Raw genomic sequence first — 21,634 nt, 5'->3', positions numbered from 1 at the left:
ATTGAAAGATCTTCTCCCTGGACGTCTGGAGGCCATCTTTCCAGGCTCCAGTCCAAGAAACAACATCTGGCACTATTCATCGCTTGCTGCGATTGCTTTGGTTCTGACACATGTCCGTGTGCTGACAGGAACACACTCTACAGTTTTAATTTGTGTGAAGGGCGTCCGGTCCTGGTCCCGCTGACACTTGCAGCTTTTGTTGTCTAAGCGTCCATCTTTCCTGAGCTTTGATCAAGGCACTGAAACATTCCAGCATGTTTACTGCAGAGTACAATGCAGTTTAAATATTCATGTCAGGTCAGTTTCAGTTCTACTTTGGGCAATTCTGTCAGACAGACAGACAGAAACAGATAGACCTCATTGGAACAGTCAGCTGAAATGAAGCAGATAGGTGTAGCATAACTCAGAAGTTTAAGATCAGGGTGTGTGTGCAGAGCGTTATGTATCACCAGCTGTCTTTCATTCACTCTCACTTGTTGGTAATGTTAAACAGGGGTAGGGTGTGGGGAGTGTTGCACTCGATCATATGCTTTACTCAGTTTTTCATGGTTTCCTGAGGAAATGACAGGAGCTGAGGGGGGATTTCAGCCACATTAATCCACTTTATGGGACTTGGACTGATCAGATGGATGCCCTGCAGTGTAACTGCATCTATGCATTGCAATTATATTGCTTAAAGCACACTGAGATGTGCTTTAAAACATGTTGTGCATGTGAGTGAGCTGAAAACATCTGCTTATTCAAGTTGCATAAGTCATCATTACACCACCCTAATTGAATTTGTCAGTAACTTACTTATAATTGATGACAGAACATTTAGAAATGTGTGAGGCTGCAATGCCAGCTCAAGCTTAATACTTAAATAGGAAGAAAACCACAAGACTACGCCAATAGCTCAAAGTCTTGTTCTTATGCACACAAAACCATATAACAATGTTATTTTATGACATCATCACAAAAAGCAAGCAGGAAATTAGCGTCCTCATATTTGTTTGCGACAAGGGATCAGATTTTTATCTGACAAGAGACAAAAAACAGAGACAAATTTATGTGGTCAAATGTAAAGACAATCTGGATCTGGATATTATCCGGATATTAAAGTTATTATCCGGATATTAGTGGTTGAATGTCAATGGGTGTTTTCCCAAAATAAAACACATGAGAATTGTGTGGATTTTCAATTTAAAGTTCAAGACGAGTTCTTGTCCTTGAAGCAAGCTTATTCATTTGTGTTTGTCTCCATCTACTGGTTAAAATATGTCAGTACATGCAGCCAACCAGAATATGTCAACAAAATAAGTTTATTAGAAATAGATTTTTTTAAAAACAGACAAAAGCATACAGCTGTTTCAGATAAAACTCTACTGCCCACAAAAGAATGCAACAGTCTTAGGCAAATAATTTATGAAGTGAATTCTTTATGAAAATACATGCACATTCCATCTACAAACACATGATTCAAATGAAAGATTACATCTATTATATCAACTATAACTAGATGGTTATATTCATATTTTAAATTACAACCTACAGACTTAGGTGCAGCTCTGAAGGGAGATTGTTTATTTGCACAGTGTTTTTACTGACATTAGCATAAAGCAATTGGATTACAGACAGTAATCAGCACAATAAAAAACAAGAATGTCTTTTTTCTAACCATTTTTTCCCCAAATGACATTGAATTTCAATAAGGCTGATGTTGCTGTGGCAACTACATTAAGATTTTGCAGCTGTGATTGGTGTGTTGCAATGCAGTGGAATGGTGCTCATTCTTCTCCTTCAATCAGCTGAAAATTTCAGAACATGACCCTAAATGGGAGTTCATACATTCAATAAAATCTCTTATAAGATAAGCATAATATTCAGCCAATCCATCATTCAGGGAAATCATTAAGGCTCAAAAAGCAGCTTCATCTTTTTTTGTTAATGATATTTAACACAAAGTGTAACAACTGACAGAATTTACATTACACAGTAGGATTTATTTAATCTGTAAATTGATATATAATTCAGGATTAGCTACTGAAGAGATCCACAGATTTAAAAGACACTTGTTTACTGTAATGGCAAAATAATAATTATTACTACACTGTAAAAAAAAAAAAATTCAAGATGTAAATAAAATAATGATTATTGGAGTTTCACAAGAAAATATTATATCAGTATTTCTACTTCAAAATGTACTGTTTAATTCACTCTTTACTTGTTATTTTTGTCATTATTTGCCAAAATGACTTGCAAATTGTTTCAGTTTCAGTTTTTTCTCAGTGTATATGATACAGTGGACATAATGGCATTTATCCCCAGAATATGAATACCTTAAACATGCTAAACAGTGATATTTCTACCAGCGTCATACATGTTTTAGGAAAATATAATAATAAATGGTCTTGACTTTGGTCCAGTGTATTTTGTGCCTATAAGCAGGTTCCCACACCTGCTTAAGATTTAGCAGCACATTACATACATTTAATATGAGTGAATCATAGCAAATATATGGTTAATAAAAAATACTCTGATATATTAAAATTTACTTAAAGTGAAAATTAGAGTTTTTTTCTGATCTAAATGACATAGGGCAATATCCCATATCTTTCAAGACTATTAGGATCATACGGATTCAATAACAATAGCAACATTTGTCTAAAAATGTAGCCAATAAAAGATAATAAAGCCCTTATATTAATGTAAATGGATTTGGTGATGCAGTTTAAAATGGAAAGGGTAGTAAGGCTGTGTTTGTGTGTGTTGGAGTGTCAGGAAAGGCATGTAACTTTTCTGAGCCATCAGTATGGGTCCAGTTTAATTCGCCTGTGCAGGCAACAGGTGAACACCATTCCACAAATCTGAAACACACACAGATGATAGAAAATTTATCAAAGTAACATGAAAATGGTAAAGATTGGATTTTATATTGCATTTGACTAGATTAGATGGCCATCGGCCACATTTTCATGTCTGTCTGGTCAAATACGCATAATAACTTGAACTGAATGAGATACTGGCAGGCATCAGGCAGCAGAACATTCCATAAAAAGAGCTCCAACAATGTCAGGATGGATAATGAAAAAGAAATTGAAATTTAGTTTTTTTTTCTTTTTTTTTTTTTTTTTTCAATTAATACATGGAATGGTTTATTTCATGACTTAATTTTTGTTTGATGTGTATGTTCTCACCCTCAGGCCATCCAAGATGTAGACAAGTTTGTTTCTTGATCGCAACAGATTTGGAGAAATTTAGCATTGCATTTCTTGCTCACCAATGTATCCTCTGCAGTGAATGGGTACCGTCATAATGGGAGTCCAAACAGCTGATAAAAACATCACAATAATCCACGTCACCAGTCAATCAAGTAATGTTTTGGACTGTTTTTGTGCTTGATCTTTGCATATTTCTCTCCTAATTCAGAAAATATGATTTTTCACTGGAAAAACAATTTTACGGATAGAGGACTCAAATTTTAGTTGGAACAGTTTGAAGTTAAAAACAACATGATGGATTTGTTTATTACAAACACACAGCTTTTCAATTCACAAGATGTTAATTGATGGACTTTAATTGATGGGATTATTGTGATGCTTTAATCAGCTGTTTGGACTCTCATTTTGGTGGCACCCATTCACTGCAGAGGATCCCTTGGTGAGCAAAATTTATCCAAATCTGTTCTGATGGAGAAACAAACTCTTATACTTCTTGGATGGCCTGAGGGTGTGTACATTTTTAGCAATTTTTCATTTTGGGTGAGCTATTCCTTTAAAAGCACTGATATTTTAAAAGCCTTGTGACAATTGTTGAAACTCTCTTCATAAAAGGCTCACAGGAAGAGGGAAGCGGTGTTGAGTTACTATGGAAACCGAGGTGTAAGGCAGCCGGTAGGAGTGTTGTTGTAATTGGGTCAATTAGCATGTGTGGGAGTGTGTGTGTGTGTGTGTGTGTGTGTGTGTGTGTGTGTGTGTGTACACGTGTTTTTTAAAGGCTACAACTTGTAGGCAGATTCAGACCAGTGGTAACTACCATAATGAAGAGAGCATAAACATGCAGTTACACATTGTCACTTTTAAATATTGCCATGATGGCAGAATGATTCACAGCAACAAATTTGAAATTCACACAGGTGAGTTCTTATGAGCGTGGTACATTTTTTTGTTGTGAAGTTTGTAACAGCATAAAAAAACACCCTGAGATATTCTTCAAGCTGTAATCCTGGGAAAAACAACTCAAAAATATGTAGGGGATAAAAATATAAAAATCTTACCAAACGTTACAAACTTAGTCTACATGTTACAAAACATAATCTAAAAATACAGAGTGTTTCAGCATCTAGCCGTGCTTTATTTTTCCTCCCTCCCTCTGGAAAACGCTGAAGACAAATCGGAAGCCAGGTCCTAGGAGGGCTCTTGGTGGGCGATCATTTCTACAAAAATGAAGGAGCCTCATCCTACCCACAAACACAGAAATAAACCAGAGCTGGAAGCACAGCTCAACTCAAGTATTTCCTTGCCTTAATAATGTTTTACAATTATGGGAAAACCATAAACTTTAAATTGGTTAATCTGTAGTTAACTGTTTGTTAAATGAATATTCATGGCACATGCCAATAAGGATCTCTGGTTTATGAGTGTTTTTAGAGGTTTCAAATGAACCTCAGAATGGGAACTGTAAAATTTGTGTCACTGTGTGGTCGTTTATGGACTAAAAAAGGGGGAACACTTAATATGTTAGTTCATAAAGCTTAAATTGTACAGCGCAGCTGAGCGGCTTTTTTTAGCTTAAAGGTGCCATGTGTAAAAATTGAGGTAAAAATATCCAAAAAATGACCTACACGCATCAAAAGAATGAGAAGAAATAAGGGCGATGATGTCATTAAAAAAAATGTCAAGTTATAGTGCTGCAGAGATATCAACCTTAATTAGCATTAGCATTACTAGCCACGGCCCGACAGGTGTCGTAATACCAGTTTCGGCCATGGGAGGCGATATGCGGCAACATAACCACCAGCCAACCTGCAATACACGAATAACTCGCACGGCTTGTGGGCGTACTTGAACCTGATGTCAATCGTGTGGAAAGTACAGCCCACTACTTCATTTCAGTTCAGGGAAGAGAGCGGAAGGATGGCTGAAGCCCTTGGGCAACAGACACCTAACACCACACCCGCTACAGGGAAACAACCGCGCTCGGAATCACAAATCAATCCGATAAGAAAAGGAGCCGAAACAGAGTAAACATCGGCACTGCTTTCCATCGCTGGAGACAACTGATGGACTTGAAAGAAATGAGGTTCGACTCCGAACTTGCAATATTTCTTTTGGATTGGTAAGTAAGAATTAGTATTTCGCTAGAAGTTTGTTTCTAATGTTTGCGTATTTTTTTTCGGGAAGTTATAACATAGAAAAATCTGAAGGCTGTTCGATAAACGTGCTAATGTTAGCGATGGCTAACCGTAGCTGCGTTTGATAATTAGCTAGCTATAACTTACCCACAGATCCGATCCGGTTTTCACCCTGTTATCTACCAAAGCCCGTCTCTACCAAGCTGATGCTAAAATGTAACATTACTTAAGAAGCTTGAAATGTCTTCGAATTTGATAATGAACCCGAGAGAGAGAGAGAGAGAGAGAGAGAGAGCTGAAATGCCGCGCGCGCGGTGGCGTCACTCACTCACTCTATTTCAGAGCGGTCAAGTTTTTGCTAATGAAAATCAAACTTGATATATGCTGCTAAATTAGCATCAGGCGGGCAGCAAAAACGACCTCTTAGGCTTCGGCTATGGCTCTAGGGTTGTTGTGAAGGTAGGGGCGGAGCATAGAGACTATGCCGTTTCTCGTTTGTTACTCTAGAGTAGACCAATTCACTTTATTGAGGCATACTGCCCCCATCTGGTATGGAATGTGGAGTATGACTTGATTTTTTTGCCAGACATGACACATGGCACCTTTAAATCAGAATGTGAACAAAACCAAAATATATTACAAAGTGTAGATTTAGTAATATAGATGTTTCATATTTTTTCTAATTTGCAAACTCATACAACATTCTTAACCCATATGATCTTCTTTCTTTTGAAGATATTTAACAGAATGTCAACACTGCTCTTTTCATTACAAAGAAATTTGTGCTTGGGGTCAATAAAAATAAACAGTTTTGCAATCAGGAAATTCACAAGAACCAGGGATATCTGATGTCAACTGGACCAAACCTGCTGCAAATATATCTTAAAAATCCCATTTTGAGTGTTTAATAACATAAATATGCACAGAGATTTAATAATACAGCAAAAATAATGAATTTCAGCAAATAATTACTACAGCTGAAATGTTTGGGGTGGGTTTTGCAATCTCTTACACTCACCAAGACTGCATTTATTTGGTCAAAACACAGTAAAAAAGTAATATTCTAAAATATTATGTTAATTTAAAATAGCTTATCTATTTTAATATATTTAAAAAATATATATATGTCATTTCATTTTCAGCTTTAAAAAGCTTGTTCTTTTCACGCAAATGTCCTCCATGCCATAAAGCACTGAGTGAGAGGCAGTATTACTGCTGTCTGCCAGCACTTCTAATGCTACTCCAGAGGAAAATAAAGCCAGATGAAAGTGGGATTAACTGCTGGAAGAAAGGCACGACAACAACAAACCAAGAGATGAGACTTATACACAATCAGCAGACCTACACAGAAAGCTAGGGACAAACAGTCTTTTTTTCTGAGCAGATATGTTGACACCTTTGAAAGTTCTCCTTTTTTCCAATTGTCTAGGTCCAGAGGGAGGGATACAATAGGCAGGAAGAGAGAGGCCTGAAATAGATCGGACACATTGGGAGTCCCACAGCAGGCTGCAGGTATAAGGTTATATCAGGTAAACGGTCAACACTTATTCTCAGAAATACAGATTTTTAACCGAACGTATTCAATTATTTGTCTTATCCTGTTATCAAACTATTTTTGTCTCAAAATACAAATGTTTAACATAATAAAATCCTATTTGATGCAATTAGTTGTGACTTTTTGTTCTTTTTTTTGTCATGCAGCATTCAGCATGTGTGGAGTAAAAACTGCTTGTTTCATGCCAACATAAGACATACAGAAAGCATGAGGTGGACATGAAGTGAAAGGAATAAGGCACATGGACATGCACACATGCACAGACACAAACACAACTGAAATGGCAGACCTTCTCAACGCATAGCGCTTCAGGAGTCAAACATTGGCACTAGCCAGTCAAACATCAGAAAAGTCTTCTTCCTCTTCTTTATAAAGGAGATAAATAAAGGAGGCAGTCAACACTGCTCCTACCAGCTACATGACACACACACACACACCCCCCCCAAAACCAGATAAGAAAGATACAACCAAAAAGAAATAGATAAAGAGAGAAAGACAAACAAAACAAAGACAAAACAGAGACACATGCTATAATTTAAGACAAACATTATGACAATAAGACAATCTGAGCAAAATATGCTCAAGTGTTGATGTTTGTTATCACTTTTTTACAGCAGGGAAATAAAAAAAATCAGTTCATTTGCACAGTTCATGTAAATAAACAATTCACTCAACAATTCAATTAATTTTAAAAAAGGCATGTCCTTTTCTGAAGTGAAATATTAAATTAAATGCTGCTTTATTCTTTAACTCTGTAACCTAATTCAGTGTGTTTAAAAGCTTTTTATTCATTTATTAGATAATCACCCTAATTGAGATGTTTCCGTAAGAAAAATTTTCTAATTGCAGAATTAATTTATACATTTATAGATATTGATTTATAATATGTGATATTAACTTAAAGGGAGAACTACAGTTTTTAAGTAGTTTCTTCATAGATACACTGCTGTGATTACACAGAAAAGATAAAACCAAGCAATTTGTTACAGTATGTTATGAATGTGAACCGATGCTCTAGACCCCTGCAGAGCAGCACTGTATTTACAGCCATAATGATGGTAATAATGAAAGATCACTGAAGAAGATCAATTTAATAAGTGCTCCCTCTAGAGAGCCCCTTCAAGCTACATTGTGGCTTTTTACAGTAAAATCATTACATTAAATTCAACACAGGATTTATTTTTAGTCACCTAATCACTCCAGAGCTTCACATTTCCTGGATGAAATGATCACATGACCAGCAGCTGAGACCTTGATGCTGGAAACGATGCATTAACGCTGCATATGTTAAGTCCTGACATATTTAGAGTTACAGTTTTATGCATCTACTAAAAAGTTCAATTGACTGTTAATTCAATTGTATTTGGGTTATTTTTTATGTTATTTTGACTGTATTTGGTGGGTTTATTATATAATTTTGTACTTATTATTGGGTGTAACATCTAATATTGTGTATTGTATACAGTGCAATGTAATACATAGTGCACACTACCTGTACACACCACATATAATTTTTTTTTTAGTAGAACACAGTGTTCTAACGGCTTGTTAAAAGTTAATGGAATTACATGGAAGACAATGATTTTATAATATAAACAATTTATAAATAAGTTTGTTTCGGCTAAGGAATAAAAAACCCAGAAGGTAATTGCAATTCTAAAAAAAATAAGTCTAAATTGGTAGATATAAACTCAGAATTGTGAGATATATACACAATTTTGAGAAAAAAAAATTTGAATAGTGAGAAAAAAAGCTTCTGTACAACACAAAAAAAAAACATTAAAACCACCACTACCCACTAAAAAGACAAGAAGTGGGATAAACTTCTTAAAAGTCTAATCTATGCTCATTATACATCCCTCCCGGCTCAGAGAATCACACTATGAGGTCAGAGCTAGAGTCACATTTCAGTGGTGTTTATATTCAGAGTTTATTCAAAGGAAACAGATCAATGGGCCTCTGCACCCCTGTAGTGAATACAGCACTCACACTGTGAGATTTGCACTTAAAGCTAAGAGCTCTTTATCTCTCTTTCTTTCATTTTCTCAAACCTGCATGCGGTCTCCACCTATTTTTACCCAGTGGGCAGTGCTCTGTGAGACTACCGTGCGCATTACCGGTCAGGGGCAAAAACAGAGTCCATTAAACGATTGCCTGCAGGTCATTGCATCAGCTATTTTAGTGAAGGCTTTCATGTTATTGAACCACATCAGAAGAACTTAATGATCCATTGTTCCTCCTGTTTCTCTGAGATATATTTCATAGTAATTGGACATAAACATAAAAAATATATTGTAAAGTATGCAAGTTGTACAGTACATGTTGAGTTTAACTCAAAGTATAAATATACAATAAATAAATAATACTATATACTGTTTATACGTATGCATACTATATTTGAGGTCACAATTTTTTTTTTTTTTTAGATATATATTACTATATTCAGCAAAGATACATTAAATTGACCAAAAGTGACAAAAAATAATTTCCCTTTTTCACATAAAAAGCAGCACAACTCTTTACTGATAATTTTACTGTACTTTGATCAAATAGAAATTTCTAAAAGCATGTGACACTTGACTGGAATATAAGATACAGTTTTTAATATTAAATATCATTACATTTTGACCCTAAAAAAGAAAACAGAAATATATTGCAATATATATTTCACAATAGACAGCTTTTTTACTATATTTTTGATTAAATAAATGCAGATATTCTACACATCATGTATAAAGACTCATATGACCCTAAGAACAGAGTATATATATATTTCACTATTTTATATGTTCCATTTTAAAAAAAAAAAAGTTGACGTTTCTTAGAATAATACGACTCCCATGGATAAGAAAAATATTTCTTTTTTTTTCCCATACATTTTTTTTGTGTGAACTATCCCTTTAATTGCACAGTACATCAGAGGAGGGCGGGGCTTACCTGTAGACAGGCCACACCTATTCCCACAGCACCAATAATGAGCAAGTGATCTGCCAGAAACTGCTCCAGTTTAGTGATACAGCCGCCCTGTAAGAGACCACAGCACTGTTAACTACTTCAGTTTAATGTATATATCCTGTTCTTTTCTTTTCAGTGTCAATGCCCATTTGTGAATGAGTAAATTGATTTATTTTGCAGACTGATAAAGAGTTACAGCTATATGGGTGATTTTTGTATTGCATGATTTATGCAACAGTACCCTTTGGTGTACTTGAATTTCTGTGTTTTGTAAAGCAAGTTAAGTACAGATGAATAAATACATGTTGCATAAATGTTGTGTGTGGGGGCTGATTTGAGGTTTACAGTCTCTGGCCCACCTCCACCTTGTAGATGTTTGAGGGGTGGTCTCTCTTTCCACACTGAGGGGTGGTGGTCTTACAGCAGCTGTCAGGGACCAATCTTTTCTCCGCTTTTGGGGACATGATGTACACACTGTGCGCCCAGTCAAAGGAGTTGTTGCTCCCGCAGCACTTGAACTAAAAGATAAAGGGGAGGGAGTTATGGGATTAATTAGGATCAGCGTGCAAAGTGGTCTTGTATGGGGTGGTTCTGCACTATTTTTATTTCTGCCTTATTTTGTTCACAGTAGTGATTTCCCATGATGTTCAGAGCTAGTAGTTTATGTGATTTATGTGATGAGATGTTCTATTACCATCTCACAAAAAACTGTAATCCAATTTAAAAATCATTTGCCCTACCCACATACTCTTGTTTTTTGTCTCTAATCTAATTAAATAAAATGTTCAATATACTGATTCTGATATTTGTGTGTACAGCAAAAACCAGAGGTAAAAAGGCCCAGGAACATTCTGGCATTTGGCATTTCTCACATCCTGCTGTAGTCTGTCCACAGAATGTGTGATGCTCTCTTTTCCAGGTTGGGCATAGTTCTCTGTCATCGTCTTGCTCAAGTGCTGCTTTAGCTCTTCACTCAGCTGTGAGAGACAGAGAGATGAGAAAGACAGAGAGAAATGAACAAAAAGATAGAGAGTGAGCAGTATGCAGTGTCATCTGTCAAATGCCAGTCGTGTATGGTCCTACAACTAGATCCATCATAAAAGCAAATTGGAGTTGGTTCTTTAGATCTTTGTTTTGTAGTAATATTGTCTAAGAGTGTGTCTATAAGTCCACTCACCGACTGGTAATAAACGTAGGCCAGAACACCAGCCACCAGCTCAATTAGAAAGATCAGAAGCAGACAGGAGAAGTACTGTAAAGGAAAATACAACAAAGGAAATCCAGTCATTGAATTTGAATTTGAATTTATTGAAAGGATAACGATTGCCACTCTAGATACGCTATAAAAATTGTAAAATACTGTTTCCTGTTATACTAATTATTATATATAAAGTCATGAATGTCAAGGGGATGTTCCATAAAACTAAAAATATAATAAATGAAAAAATAATCTAATATAAATATTGAACTGCTAAAAAGTGCAAACAAACAAACAGAAATCTATTAAAGTATCAAAACAATACAATTCAAAACAAAACAATATAATTACATTTTAGCTATTTTAGATTAAATAAAATAAAATGAATTAAATATTGAACTACATGCTAAAATGTCACCTATAAACAATAAACTTTCACAATCAAATTAACTTTAAATATATTATGTTTTTGTTGTTTTAGTTTTGTTTTTTTTTTTTAGTTTCATTTGCCTTTGTCTTTACGAAGCATACTTTTAAATGGATTTCCTCTACAAGAAACTGTCTTACAACAAGGTTGTTTATTACGGAGCCCCACACATGGCATGCAGGAAAAAATAGTAAGCTAAAACGTGCGCACAACTTACTATTTTGTTCCCTCGATTTATAAATTGTGCGCACGATTGACTAATTCATTCCCTCGATTTGCTAAATTGTGTACACGATTTATAGACCAACAGAACGAATTAGTAAATTGTGCGCACGATTAAGCAAATCGAGGGAACAAAATAGTAATCGTGTGCACGTTTTAGTACATCGAGGGAACAAATTAGTAAATCATGCGCACGATTTTCGCATGTCATGTGCGGGGCTCCGTAGCTTATCCACACATTAACAATCAGCATTCAAAATGCTTCAAAATGTAACCATATTTTCCCTGTCATGCGGATAAAGTAAACAAAATTGGTTTCTAAGAAATTTCTTTCTCAGGGCAGGCAGAGGTGGAGATGCCTGACAGATGAAAATAAAAGACACAGTGACATTTTCCTAAGAGGAAATTAAAACAACAAATGACTAAACTGAATAAGCCGTCATAGTTTATTGTGGGGGAAAGAGAGTGGGTGATAACAACCCCGAATCTGCCTTTGAAAACGTTTTCAGGGAAATATTTCTTGTGGCATAACTCAAAACAAACAATCCAACTAACAACAATATTTCAAGATTATACATAACTCAAACTCACCATGTCTTTCTATGAACACACTAATTTCTATTTTAACTGCAAAGGGAGTACTGAAGTTGAACTGAAGAGTCAGTTTCCATCACTAATCAGCAGAATTAAACAGAAATATCCATATCAAATTATGCGCGGAGACTGTAGACCGAACCACAGAGTCAAGAGATGCCACAAAACAGGAAACAAACTGTCTGTCAAAGTGGATGTGTGTGAGAGAAGAATAAACTAGAGCAAACAAACACAAACATACTGTACACACACATCCATACATGCCGCAATTCTCATTTAGAGGTCGAAAGAAAGGACAGGAAGTCCGATGTAATTTATATCACCAACACGCACAGTGAAGCAAATTAAATAAACCGATTCAAGGTTATTCAAACAAAACAGTGCACCAAACAGCTGTTAACCTCACGGCAGCTGTCGCTTGTGGACATTCATACATATATATGTTTTTCCCAGAATGCAATGCACCTCATGACTAATTTCTAGCGAGGTGGCGCTCCTTAATAGATTCATACATCTGAGTTAGAGTGGGCTATAAATAGCACTGCTGCAGTGGCCGTCACAACCTTGTTGTCTCTTTCTCTCTTTCGAACAAGCACAAGGTACTATCTTTAAAAAAAAAAAAATGGAGAGAAAGCAGATGCCTGTCAGCTCATTTGTCACGGCTGCCATGGAGCCAGTTCTGCTTTCTCTATGGACACTCATTGCCTGCCAGCTTGACTTGAATGACTAGATTAAATGAGTTGGGTGAATGGAGAGAGGGATGGATCTAAAGCAATTAGTGGTTGGACAATGGATAAATTGGCGCAAATGATAACATGATGTCCTCTCATTCATCTCCATCCCCTCACCGTGGACAGACAGCTCCTCTGCTCACGTATGACGGCGCAGCAGCCCAAGAACCCCGTGACCATCACTAGCCCTCCTGCCAGGATCAGGATGTAGGCGGACACGGCGAATGTACTGGAGGCCAGCAGGCTCAGGTACTCTCCTTTATCGACCAGTGTCCAGATCCCGACACCCATTACCACCCCACCGCCCATCTGAAAGAGAAAAATATATCTCAGCATATCAGAATGCTTCTTCTAATACACAAGTTTAAAGGGGTCACATAAAATGAAATCAAAACCCAAAATGTCCTTCGTAGTCCAAAAATACAATTTATTGTATGTAACCCACAAAAACAGCTTGTTCCTAACATCCAGAACTTTATGATGAATATGAATACACATGGCAGCACACATTTTGATCCTCTTACAACAAAATGGTTGCTTACTGAAGAATGGGGCAGCACAAAAAAATGGAAATGTTTGCTTACTAAAGAATGGGGCAGCTCTAAAAGTGGTCTTTAAGAGTGTGGAATTATTTGTGGGTAAGGGAGTGGGTGGATTATTTATTTAATTTTATTTTTTTTTTATTTTATTTATTTAAATTAAATTAAATTTTTATTTTAATTAAAATTATTGACATTTGTAATTTATTTTAATTTGTATTTTTTAATTTTATGATTTTGTATTTTTTTATAGTTTTTTTTAATAATATTTCAATTGAATTTTAAAATATTTTTAAATTTTAAGCAATTTTTACGTTTTTAACACTGTGGAAAGTGGAACTGAGGGGAAAATGAAAATATGATGAAATGCATATGGACCAGTTGTATGATATGATGCTTCTTTGTCCTTTTTTAACTTTGAAGCATTTTAACAGCATTTAAAAAAGTACAATACAGTATAATATTCAGAATTTCTCTGTTTGTGTTCTACAGAAAAAAAAGTCAGTCATACAGACTTGGGTGGACTATCCGTTTAAGGAAGTGGATTAATGCACAGGGTTATGCATTCTGGTTGAAGGTGTGGGTTCTGAATCATTTCCTGGATTTCTCTCTTTTTTTGGTCTAGGATTTATGGAAATCCATCTGTCTGAAACTGCAGTAGAGATGTAATTACAAAGATGTATTTAATTAAATAATGCTTCATATTGAGAAATGCTTTTGCTCAGACAGCAGGTTTGTCTTCCTCCACTCAGAACAACTTAGAAAACATATTCAACTCTAGAGGGCACTGTATTTGTTGAGCTAATACACAGGTGGGTGGGAAGAGAACAAGAAAAAGAAGATGATGGGACAAGGCTCAAAATTAAGTTATGAATTTAAAGCTTTTTCATTCACATACACACTTGTTCTTCCTAGCCTTTGTCTTTGTCTTTTGTCTGTTTTTTGTTTTTTGTATGTAATTTTTTCTGGTATTATTCTCCAAACATCGTTTCATGCACGACAAAGTAAAACATCTGCTTAAAATCAGCCTTTTAACTTTAAACTGTTGCTTCAGAACACAATTCCATAATCCGTAATAATGAAAAAGTGAAGAAGTCAATCCAATGTTGTCCTCTCACATCAAAATATTTGTTTAGAACTGTTTTTGACTGTTTTCACTTGTAAACGGTGCTTGATCTGTGCATATTTCTCTCTTTATTCAGACAAAACAATGGATAGAGGATTAGTTTGAAGTTAAAATACTTTAAAAATGGATTTTCAGTTCACAAGATGTTAACTGATGGACTGGAGTCGTGTGGATTACTTGTGGATTATTGTGATGTTTTCATCCGATAATTGAATTATAATTTGGATGTTTGTTTTTTTGTTTTTAAGGTTTAAATTAAGTGTGTTGGGTTTTTTGGTGTGAGCAAGTGATGTATTTTTAGATTAGGTGTTTGTATTTTTTACATCTTGGATGGCCTGAGGGGGAGTACATTTTCAACAATTTTCAATTTTTGCATCTAAGACTCACCCAGAACAGGAAGTTGAAAACGAAGAGGAGGTACTTGAGACACACTGTGATCCAGTTGTCCTGCTCATCCTTATACAAGCTGCCCATCTCTCCTGTTGGTGAAAAGAGAGGAAAATAAAAGAAGTGCTACAGAAAAGAAGTTCTCATGAAGCGGTGGTTGTTCACGCTTTGCGTATTTACAAGGCAAAATGGGAAAAGGACAAAGAAGAGGAGGTGGGCAGGAGCGTAAACAGGCTTTTGGAAAGATGGCAGTCAAACACTGTTCTCTTCCATGACATGTTAATTAACAGCTGTGGCCCATGGGTTTCTGCCACAGACAGACGACTCGCTCAAGTCTCAGGGCCTAGTGTGGAGGCGGTGCGTGTCAAAACAGCAGCCATGTATGGCCGATAAAATGAGGGTGTTTGGCTTAAATGGTTGAAAACACAACAAAACTACACACACTCCAACCCACACTGCTTGTTTTAAAAACCTTGAGGACAACAAATGTAGCTCCAGATTAGAAAGGTGACACGTTCTGCTCCGGAACACAAAATTAGACTGCAGACTTTGGTTTATATATATATATATATATAAATGCATATAAAAATCTCTGCTATAATGGATTTTATAGTCTGGATTTTTATTGTGAGACCTATAGATTTCTTTTGGATACTGAGGCACAAAGAAGTTGTTCAGAATGACTGCGGGGACATATTGATTTGCTGATCACGTGTTGCAAACATATGCCGTGTGTCAGTAGTAATCACTTAGAGTGCTTTTTCTTAAGGGTTATCTACCTGTATTGACCAGTGAATACATATTAGTTATCATGGTGATAGACTCCAAATGCAGAACTTTGAATTTGGAATTAGGATTTAGTACAGAATAATGTTTTATTCATTGCATTTGCATTTATTATTCACCTCACTGTGAAGGTCTGCCTGATAAAGACAAACTATCCTCTTGTCCACTCTGTTGACAGACCGACAGCGCTGGCTGGGATTTGGGACACATGCAGGCTTTGCGTCGTTATGGGTTACCACAAGTATTCAAAGAAATGTTTCAAGAATTTTACGGAAGCTTGATCATACTCCTACTACCGATTTACTTCAAAAAATGCTGTAATATTAAACCACATACTGATTTACTTCAAAAGAAATGTTGCATTATTAAAACATTTAATAAAATATTAAACTTTAAACCAAACTACCTGATGTTTTTTTTTTTCTTTCGAAAAAGCTGTAAATTTAGATATAGTTTAATATACCATAAAATATACTTTTAGCACAATAATACAGGTGTTATTAAAGGAACATACAATTACATATATCATCAGATGTGTCATACAGGGACTTGTAACAATATCTCAGTGTAAAAGTACACACTGCTGGAGGGAAAAAACTGTTTTGCTGGTCTCTGATTGGTTGTAAAAGTGGTTTCAACACAAGACTACCAAACCATTCTTGGGTTCATTTAGATGTGTTTTGTTTGTTTGTGTTTTATTTTTCCCAGGAGAGTACTGTCTTCTTGAATATAAAATGGACTTTCACTGTAAAGTACGCTTTTCTAGCACTGAAGAATTTAAACAGCTTTTTAACCATAAAAGTATATTGTCCCATTAAACAATTTTTTTTTCTACTGTAAGGTAACAGATTTTTACTGTGGCATTTCTTAGGTTATTTTTTGTTAAAATTGGTATCATTTTTACAGATAGCATCAGGCATTTTTAAGGTTAAAGGAAGCTGAAAGGCTTTCTTTGGTCTACGGCGTTTCACTTTCGCTCTGTTACCTACAGGTGAGTTTGCTGTGACACGTTATTGACTCAAAAAAAAAAGAAAACCGGCTGCTTCTCCATTCTGAGCGATGTGAATAGCATGAGACCTCTTCTGAGCATTTCAATTATTTCAGTTCACATTATTATCCTCCTCCTTCTTTCATCAACACACTACATAGACTACAATGAACGCAATGGTGGTTGTCCCGAGAGAGAAAAGAAAACATGGTGTTACAATGCAGCCGTTTCTCTTTCTTTCCTACCCCGGACTTTGGCCTTATACTTTACCGCAAAACGCATCAAGGTTTCTCAGTTGCGTTGATGCTGCGCGACTTTCCGCGCGCATGAACGTAAACAAAATAAAACTGCGTGGTGTGATGCACACTTTTTTTTTTTTTCTAGAACCACCTGCTCTTACGCCGCGTTTGGGACAAACACCAGTGTCCCTTTCCATCGCACAAAGAGAAAACATAGCGTGTTTACACTTACCTTAACAGCAGATAAAGCTCGTTTTCCCCAGCGAGGCTTGTTGCTCCGGAGGCGTGTGTCCAGTCGGCGGGGGTATCGGAGGGTCAGCGCAGTATGTGAGGAGGAAATGCTACTACAGCCCGCCCCTTCATTTCATGAGATTAAATACAGCGAGCTGTTCATCTTCAAAGGCTGCTCGTGGACTAATAACTGTTAGTAGTGCTTTTAAGCAAGTTGCTTTGTCCCATTCTCTGAATAAAAATAAAAATAATTCTTTACTCTCCTGGGGTTGAATTTGAACTGGACTCACGTGATCTGCAAATGTACAGTGCTGCTGAATATAGTTCATCTGAAAATGAAAACTCTGTTATCATTTACTCTCCTTCGTGTTGTTCCTAACCTTCCAAACACAAAAGAAGATTTAAGAATGTTGGTAACCAAACAGTTGGCAGTAGCCACTGACTTCCACCAATTTTTTTATTTTTTTTTTTTTTTATTATTATTTTGCTCCATTCCTTGGAACTCAGTGGCTATTATCAACTGCTTATTGTTTGGTTCTTCAAAATCTTAATCTCATTTTGTGCTCAACAGAAAAAAAGTCATAGGTTTGACTTAAGTGTGAATAAAAGAGAACATATTTTATTTTTTGAGTGACCTACCCATTTAAGAATTATATTTTTTTTGTGCATTTTTATTTTATTTTTTTTTTGTTTATTATTTTTATCATTTCTTTGGTGTTATTTGTATTTTTTAGTTTGATTTTTGTTAAATAAGATTAAAAATTTTTAGGTTTTATTTATTATAACAGTTTATTATTAACTATTAGAATCTATTCGATTTTGTTTAAATAATAAATTCATATTTTCAAAATGCATTTATTCAAATTGCTTAAAATCAGCATAAATATATAGATAAATTTTCATTGTGAAAAATTTGAACATGGCTAAAATATGTGTATATGTTGTGGATGCAATGTGGATTGTGGTATTAATTATTGTTGTTTTATGTTATTAGTGGTTTATGATATTGGGGTTTGTGTTATGGAGAAAGTGTTTTATATTTACTATTATTATATTTTATTCATATTATATTTTAACCATGTTATATTATATGAGTCAAAATCATATTATAATTCATGGGGAAATGGGCATTCCCTATGCAAACAAACACATATTTCTTATTTTAGCAATTTTTTGCATTCATTTAATTTTATGTTTTGTCTATTTTATGTTGAATATGTGTTATTTTTTAATGTTTATAGCATTATTTTCATCATGCTAGTTTGTGAAAGTACAGATTTGTCATAAAGATACTTTTAATTATTTAAAGTACTTACATCTGTCAGTGTAGATGAAAGCAAGGACAAGGCAGGGACAAAGTAAATTATGATTCCCAAAGGACTTCAATAATTCACATTCACAGAATCTTTCACATTATGGAAATAATCCTGACAGTTTCTCAATGCACGCAGCTTGACTTTCTGTTGACTCTCCATTTGATCTTAAACACCAGCCTCAGTTGGACTGTTCCTCTGTGTGCCTTTCTCTTTCAAACCTCAATCCCAGTAAACTAATAAGTAAAAACCCCATTAGGAGAACACACGCCGCCATAGGCAGCGGATATAAGCCGCAGTCACCTGTCCGTGACATGATTTTCCAGCTGAAACAGCATTAGAGAGGAAAATGTTATCCATCATGTCTGAATTAATGGAAAGAGTCTACTGAGAGAGCGAAGAAACCACTTAAAGTGAGAAATGTCATTGCTAATCTGTATTCTGGCTCTGTTAGGGCTCCTAATGGAAATGAAAACAAACGAAAGCGCATTGAATTTGAGATAGAGGTCTGCATCTTCTATCTGTTTTTCCAGATAAAACGTCTGTTGATCGACAATAGACTGCATAGTTTTCATTCTGGGAATCAAATCAGATGGAAATCACGGTACAAGCGGTGACAAGAGGGACAACAAACATACAAACATCGGGAAGATGGCAAGAAAGGAAGACATTAGCAATGCAGCAGATGATAGAGAACTTTGAAAAAGAAACTCCGCCTATTGAACTGATGTTTATCCTTTTGAATCTGTCTCATTGCGATTCCCGCCTGGTTCTGTCTGGTTTTGTCTGCCACTCCCTTGTTATTTCATTGTTGTGTCCTCATGTCATCCTCAGTTCTAAGCTATTAAATGGCACCTTCATGGTTTGTGTGTATACTTGTGAACGGGCACATGAAAACGGCCTTCGGGACAGTGAAAAGGACCAAGAAAAGGACAAAAGAAACCTACTGACTCAGAGAGCAGAAATGTACACGCACACACTTCCTCCATGAAGTCTCAGAAAAGGCTTTCATTTAGCAAACCGACAGCAAGGCCAAGGACGATCCTGCTGTTTCAGGACCACTTCAACACACAGATAAAGACATTCAACCAGAAAACAAACTGATTCTGTTTGGTTGTTTCTTAAAGGAATAGTTCCCCCCAAAAAATGCACACATCCTCAGGCCATCCAATATGTAGATTATTTCTCCATCAGAACAGATTTGGAGAAATTTAGCATTAGATCACTTGCTCACCAGCGGATCGTATGCAATGAATGGATGCCATTAGAATGAGAGTCCAAACAGTTGATAAACACATCACAATAATCTACAAGTAATCCACACGACTCCAGTCCATCAAATAATGTCTTGTGAAGCGAAAAGGTGCAGGTTTGTAAGAAATACCTCCATCAATTAGGCATTTTAACTTCGCTTCTGGCCAAAATACTGGTCAGTAATCCATTATAATTATAATTCCACCAGTGAAAAAGTCATCCCCTGTTGTCCTCTCACTTCAAAATCCATCATCATATCTGTTTAGAACTGTTCTGGACCATTTTTGGCTTGTAAATGATGCTTGATATGTGCATATTTCTCTCCTGATTCGAAGAGATTACTTTTTCTCTAGAGAAAGCAGTATCATGCAGTGGACAAATGTCTTAATTGGACTTGTTTAGTACAAACAAGCAGTTTGTGGATTATTTGCATTACTTGTGGATTATTGTGGTGTTTCTATCACTTTATTGGACTCTCATTCTGACGGCATCCATTCACTGCAGAGAATCCATTGGTGAGGAATTGATGTAGTGCTAAATTTATCCAAGTCTGTTCAGATGAAGAAACAAACTCATCTACACATTGGATGCCCTGAGGGGGAGTAAATTTTCAGCAAATGTTTTGTTGGGGGGTGAACTATTCCTTTAAGAGCAAGATAACACAACTGAAAGAAGAAAAAAAAAGTGTGATTAAAAGATACTTACTTGATGCAAACCGTCTCAATGCTAGAAACAGAACAACGGGTAAAAAATAATTAGTGTTTTGCTGTTTGCTGCCCACATTTTCTCCTGTATATGCTTTAAGCATGCATGAATGCATGAATGTATGTGTGTGTGTGTGTGTGTGTGTGTGTGTGTGATTGACAGTGTTGTGGTGTTGTGTGCGAGTGTGTGGTATTACTCAGCATGCGTGGGCATCCGTCCTTCAGTGTTATACATGAGCAGCCCATGTGTTGGAAGTCCTCTCAGCAGGATACAACAGAGTGTACCTTTATTTCGGTCTAGTAGATTACACCATGAGCTCTATTACTGTGAGTTTTCTGAAATCAGCACTGATCGAGTTTGTTTACTGTGTTGACATTTTCAGTACTAAGAAAAAAATAAATAAATAAATAAATAAGATATAATATATATATATATATATATATATATATATATATATATATATATTTGGAGAGGATATTGATCTTTAAATTCAATAAGTATGTAAAAGTGTATGTTTGCGTGTGTGACAGGAAGAGAAAGAGTATATGTTCTGGCCAGGACTGCCTCCCACATTAGCTCCAGGGATTACACAAGCAGAAGAGTGGGTGGCATGTAAAAACATCGAGGGGGCCACCGTTCGACTCCAAATCTAGAATCCCACACCTCTCTTTGTATACAGAAACATGTGAACTCTCTCCACTGTGGGCTTGGATTGGCACAGGCAACAGCTGCTGGTAGTTTCTTCTGTGCTAACCATATTAAATGCAAAAAAAAAATGTATTTTTTTTTTGTGGTGTTTTTTTGTTGGGGTGTTTTTTTTTTTCAGTCTTTTTTTAAGCATTTTTCATGGAGCACATTCAAATAAGAGCACTGAAAATAAAATGTTACCATTTTGTTGATTAAGTCTCAAGATTAGCATTCTAAAGACTTAAAAGTTCATTGCATATAGTTATGTTTTATATGGGGTCTCTGGGATACCCAACATACTAGTAATGCATACATTTCATGAACATTTTATTCAATTATTAAGTTGAATTTTTTTTTAAAGGAAA

At 35.8% G+C, this 21,634-nt stretch overlaps 1 protein-coding gene across 5 annotated transcripts; it reads right to left on the bottom strand.

The window, feature by feature from the left end:
- Positions 1 to 1,644: 1,644 nt before the first annotated feature.
- LOC109093969 (tetraspanin-11-like) lies at positions 1,645 to 17,513 on the bottom strand. 5 transcript variants are annotated; one of them, XM_042749260.1, is made up of 9 exons: positions 17,312 to 17,513; positions 15,067 to 15,158; positions 13,132 to 13,323; positions 11,020 to 11,094; positions 10,715 to 10,819; positions 10,202 to 10,360; positions 9,825 to 9,911; positions 7,177 to 7,301; positions 1,645 to 2,846 (listed from the first exon to the last, which is right to left on the bottom strand). In XM_042749260.1, the coding sequence occupies exons 2-8, from the start codon at positions 15,151 to 15,153 to the stop codon at positions 7,224 to 7,226; spliced, it is 783 nt and encodes a 260-aa protein (XP_042605194.1). In that variant the 5' UTR covers positions 15,154 to 15,158; positions 17,312 to 17,513; the 3' UTR covers positions 1,645 to 2,846; positions 7,177 to 7,223. The 5 variants fall into 5 exon arrangements, with proteins under 5 accessions (XP_042605194.1, XP_042605208.1, XP_042605204.1 ...); XM_042749274.1 differs by having other exon boundaries at positions 7,177 to 7,252; positions 17,312 to 17,511; XM_042749270.1 differs by lacking the exon at positions 7,177 to 7,301 and having other exon boundaries at positions 17,312 to 17,497.
- Between the last annotated feature and the right edge of the window lie 4,121 nt (positions 17,514 to 21,634).

Source organism: Cyprinus carpio, chromosome A4 (genome assembly GCF_018340385.1).
Source record: "Cyprinus carpio isolate SPL01 chromosome A4, ASM1834038v1, whole genome shotgun sequence".
Classification (NCBI taxonomy): Eukaryota; Metazoa; Chordata; class Actinopteri; order Cypriniformes; family Cyprinidae; genus Cyprinus; species Cyprinus carpio.
Note: the sequence above shows the minus strand (reverse complement) of the source record. Positions and strands in the feature narration are given on the sequence as shown.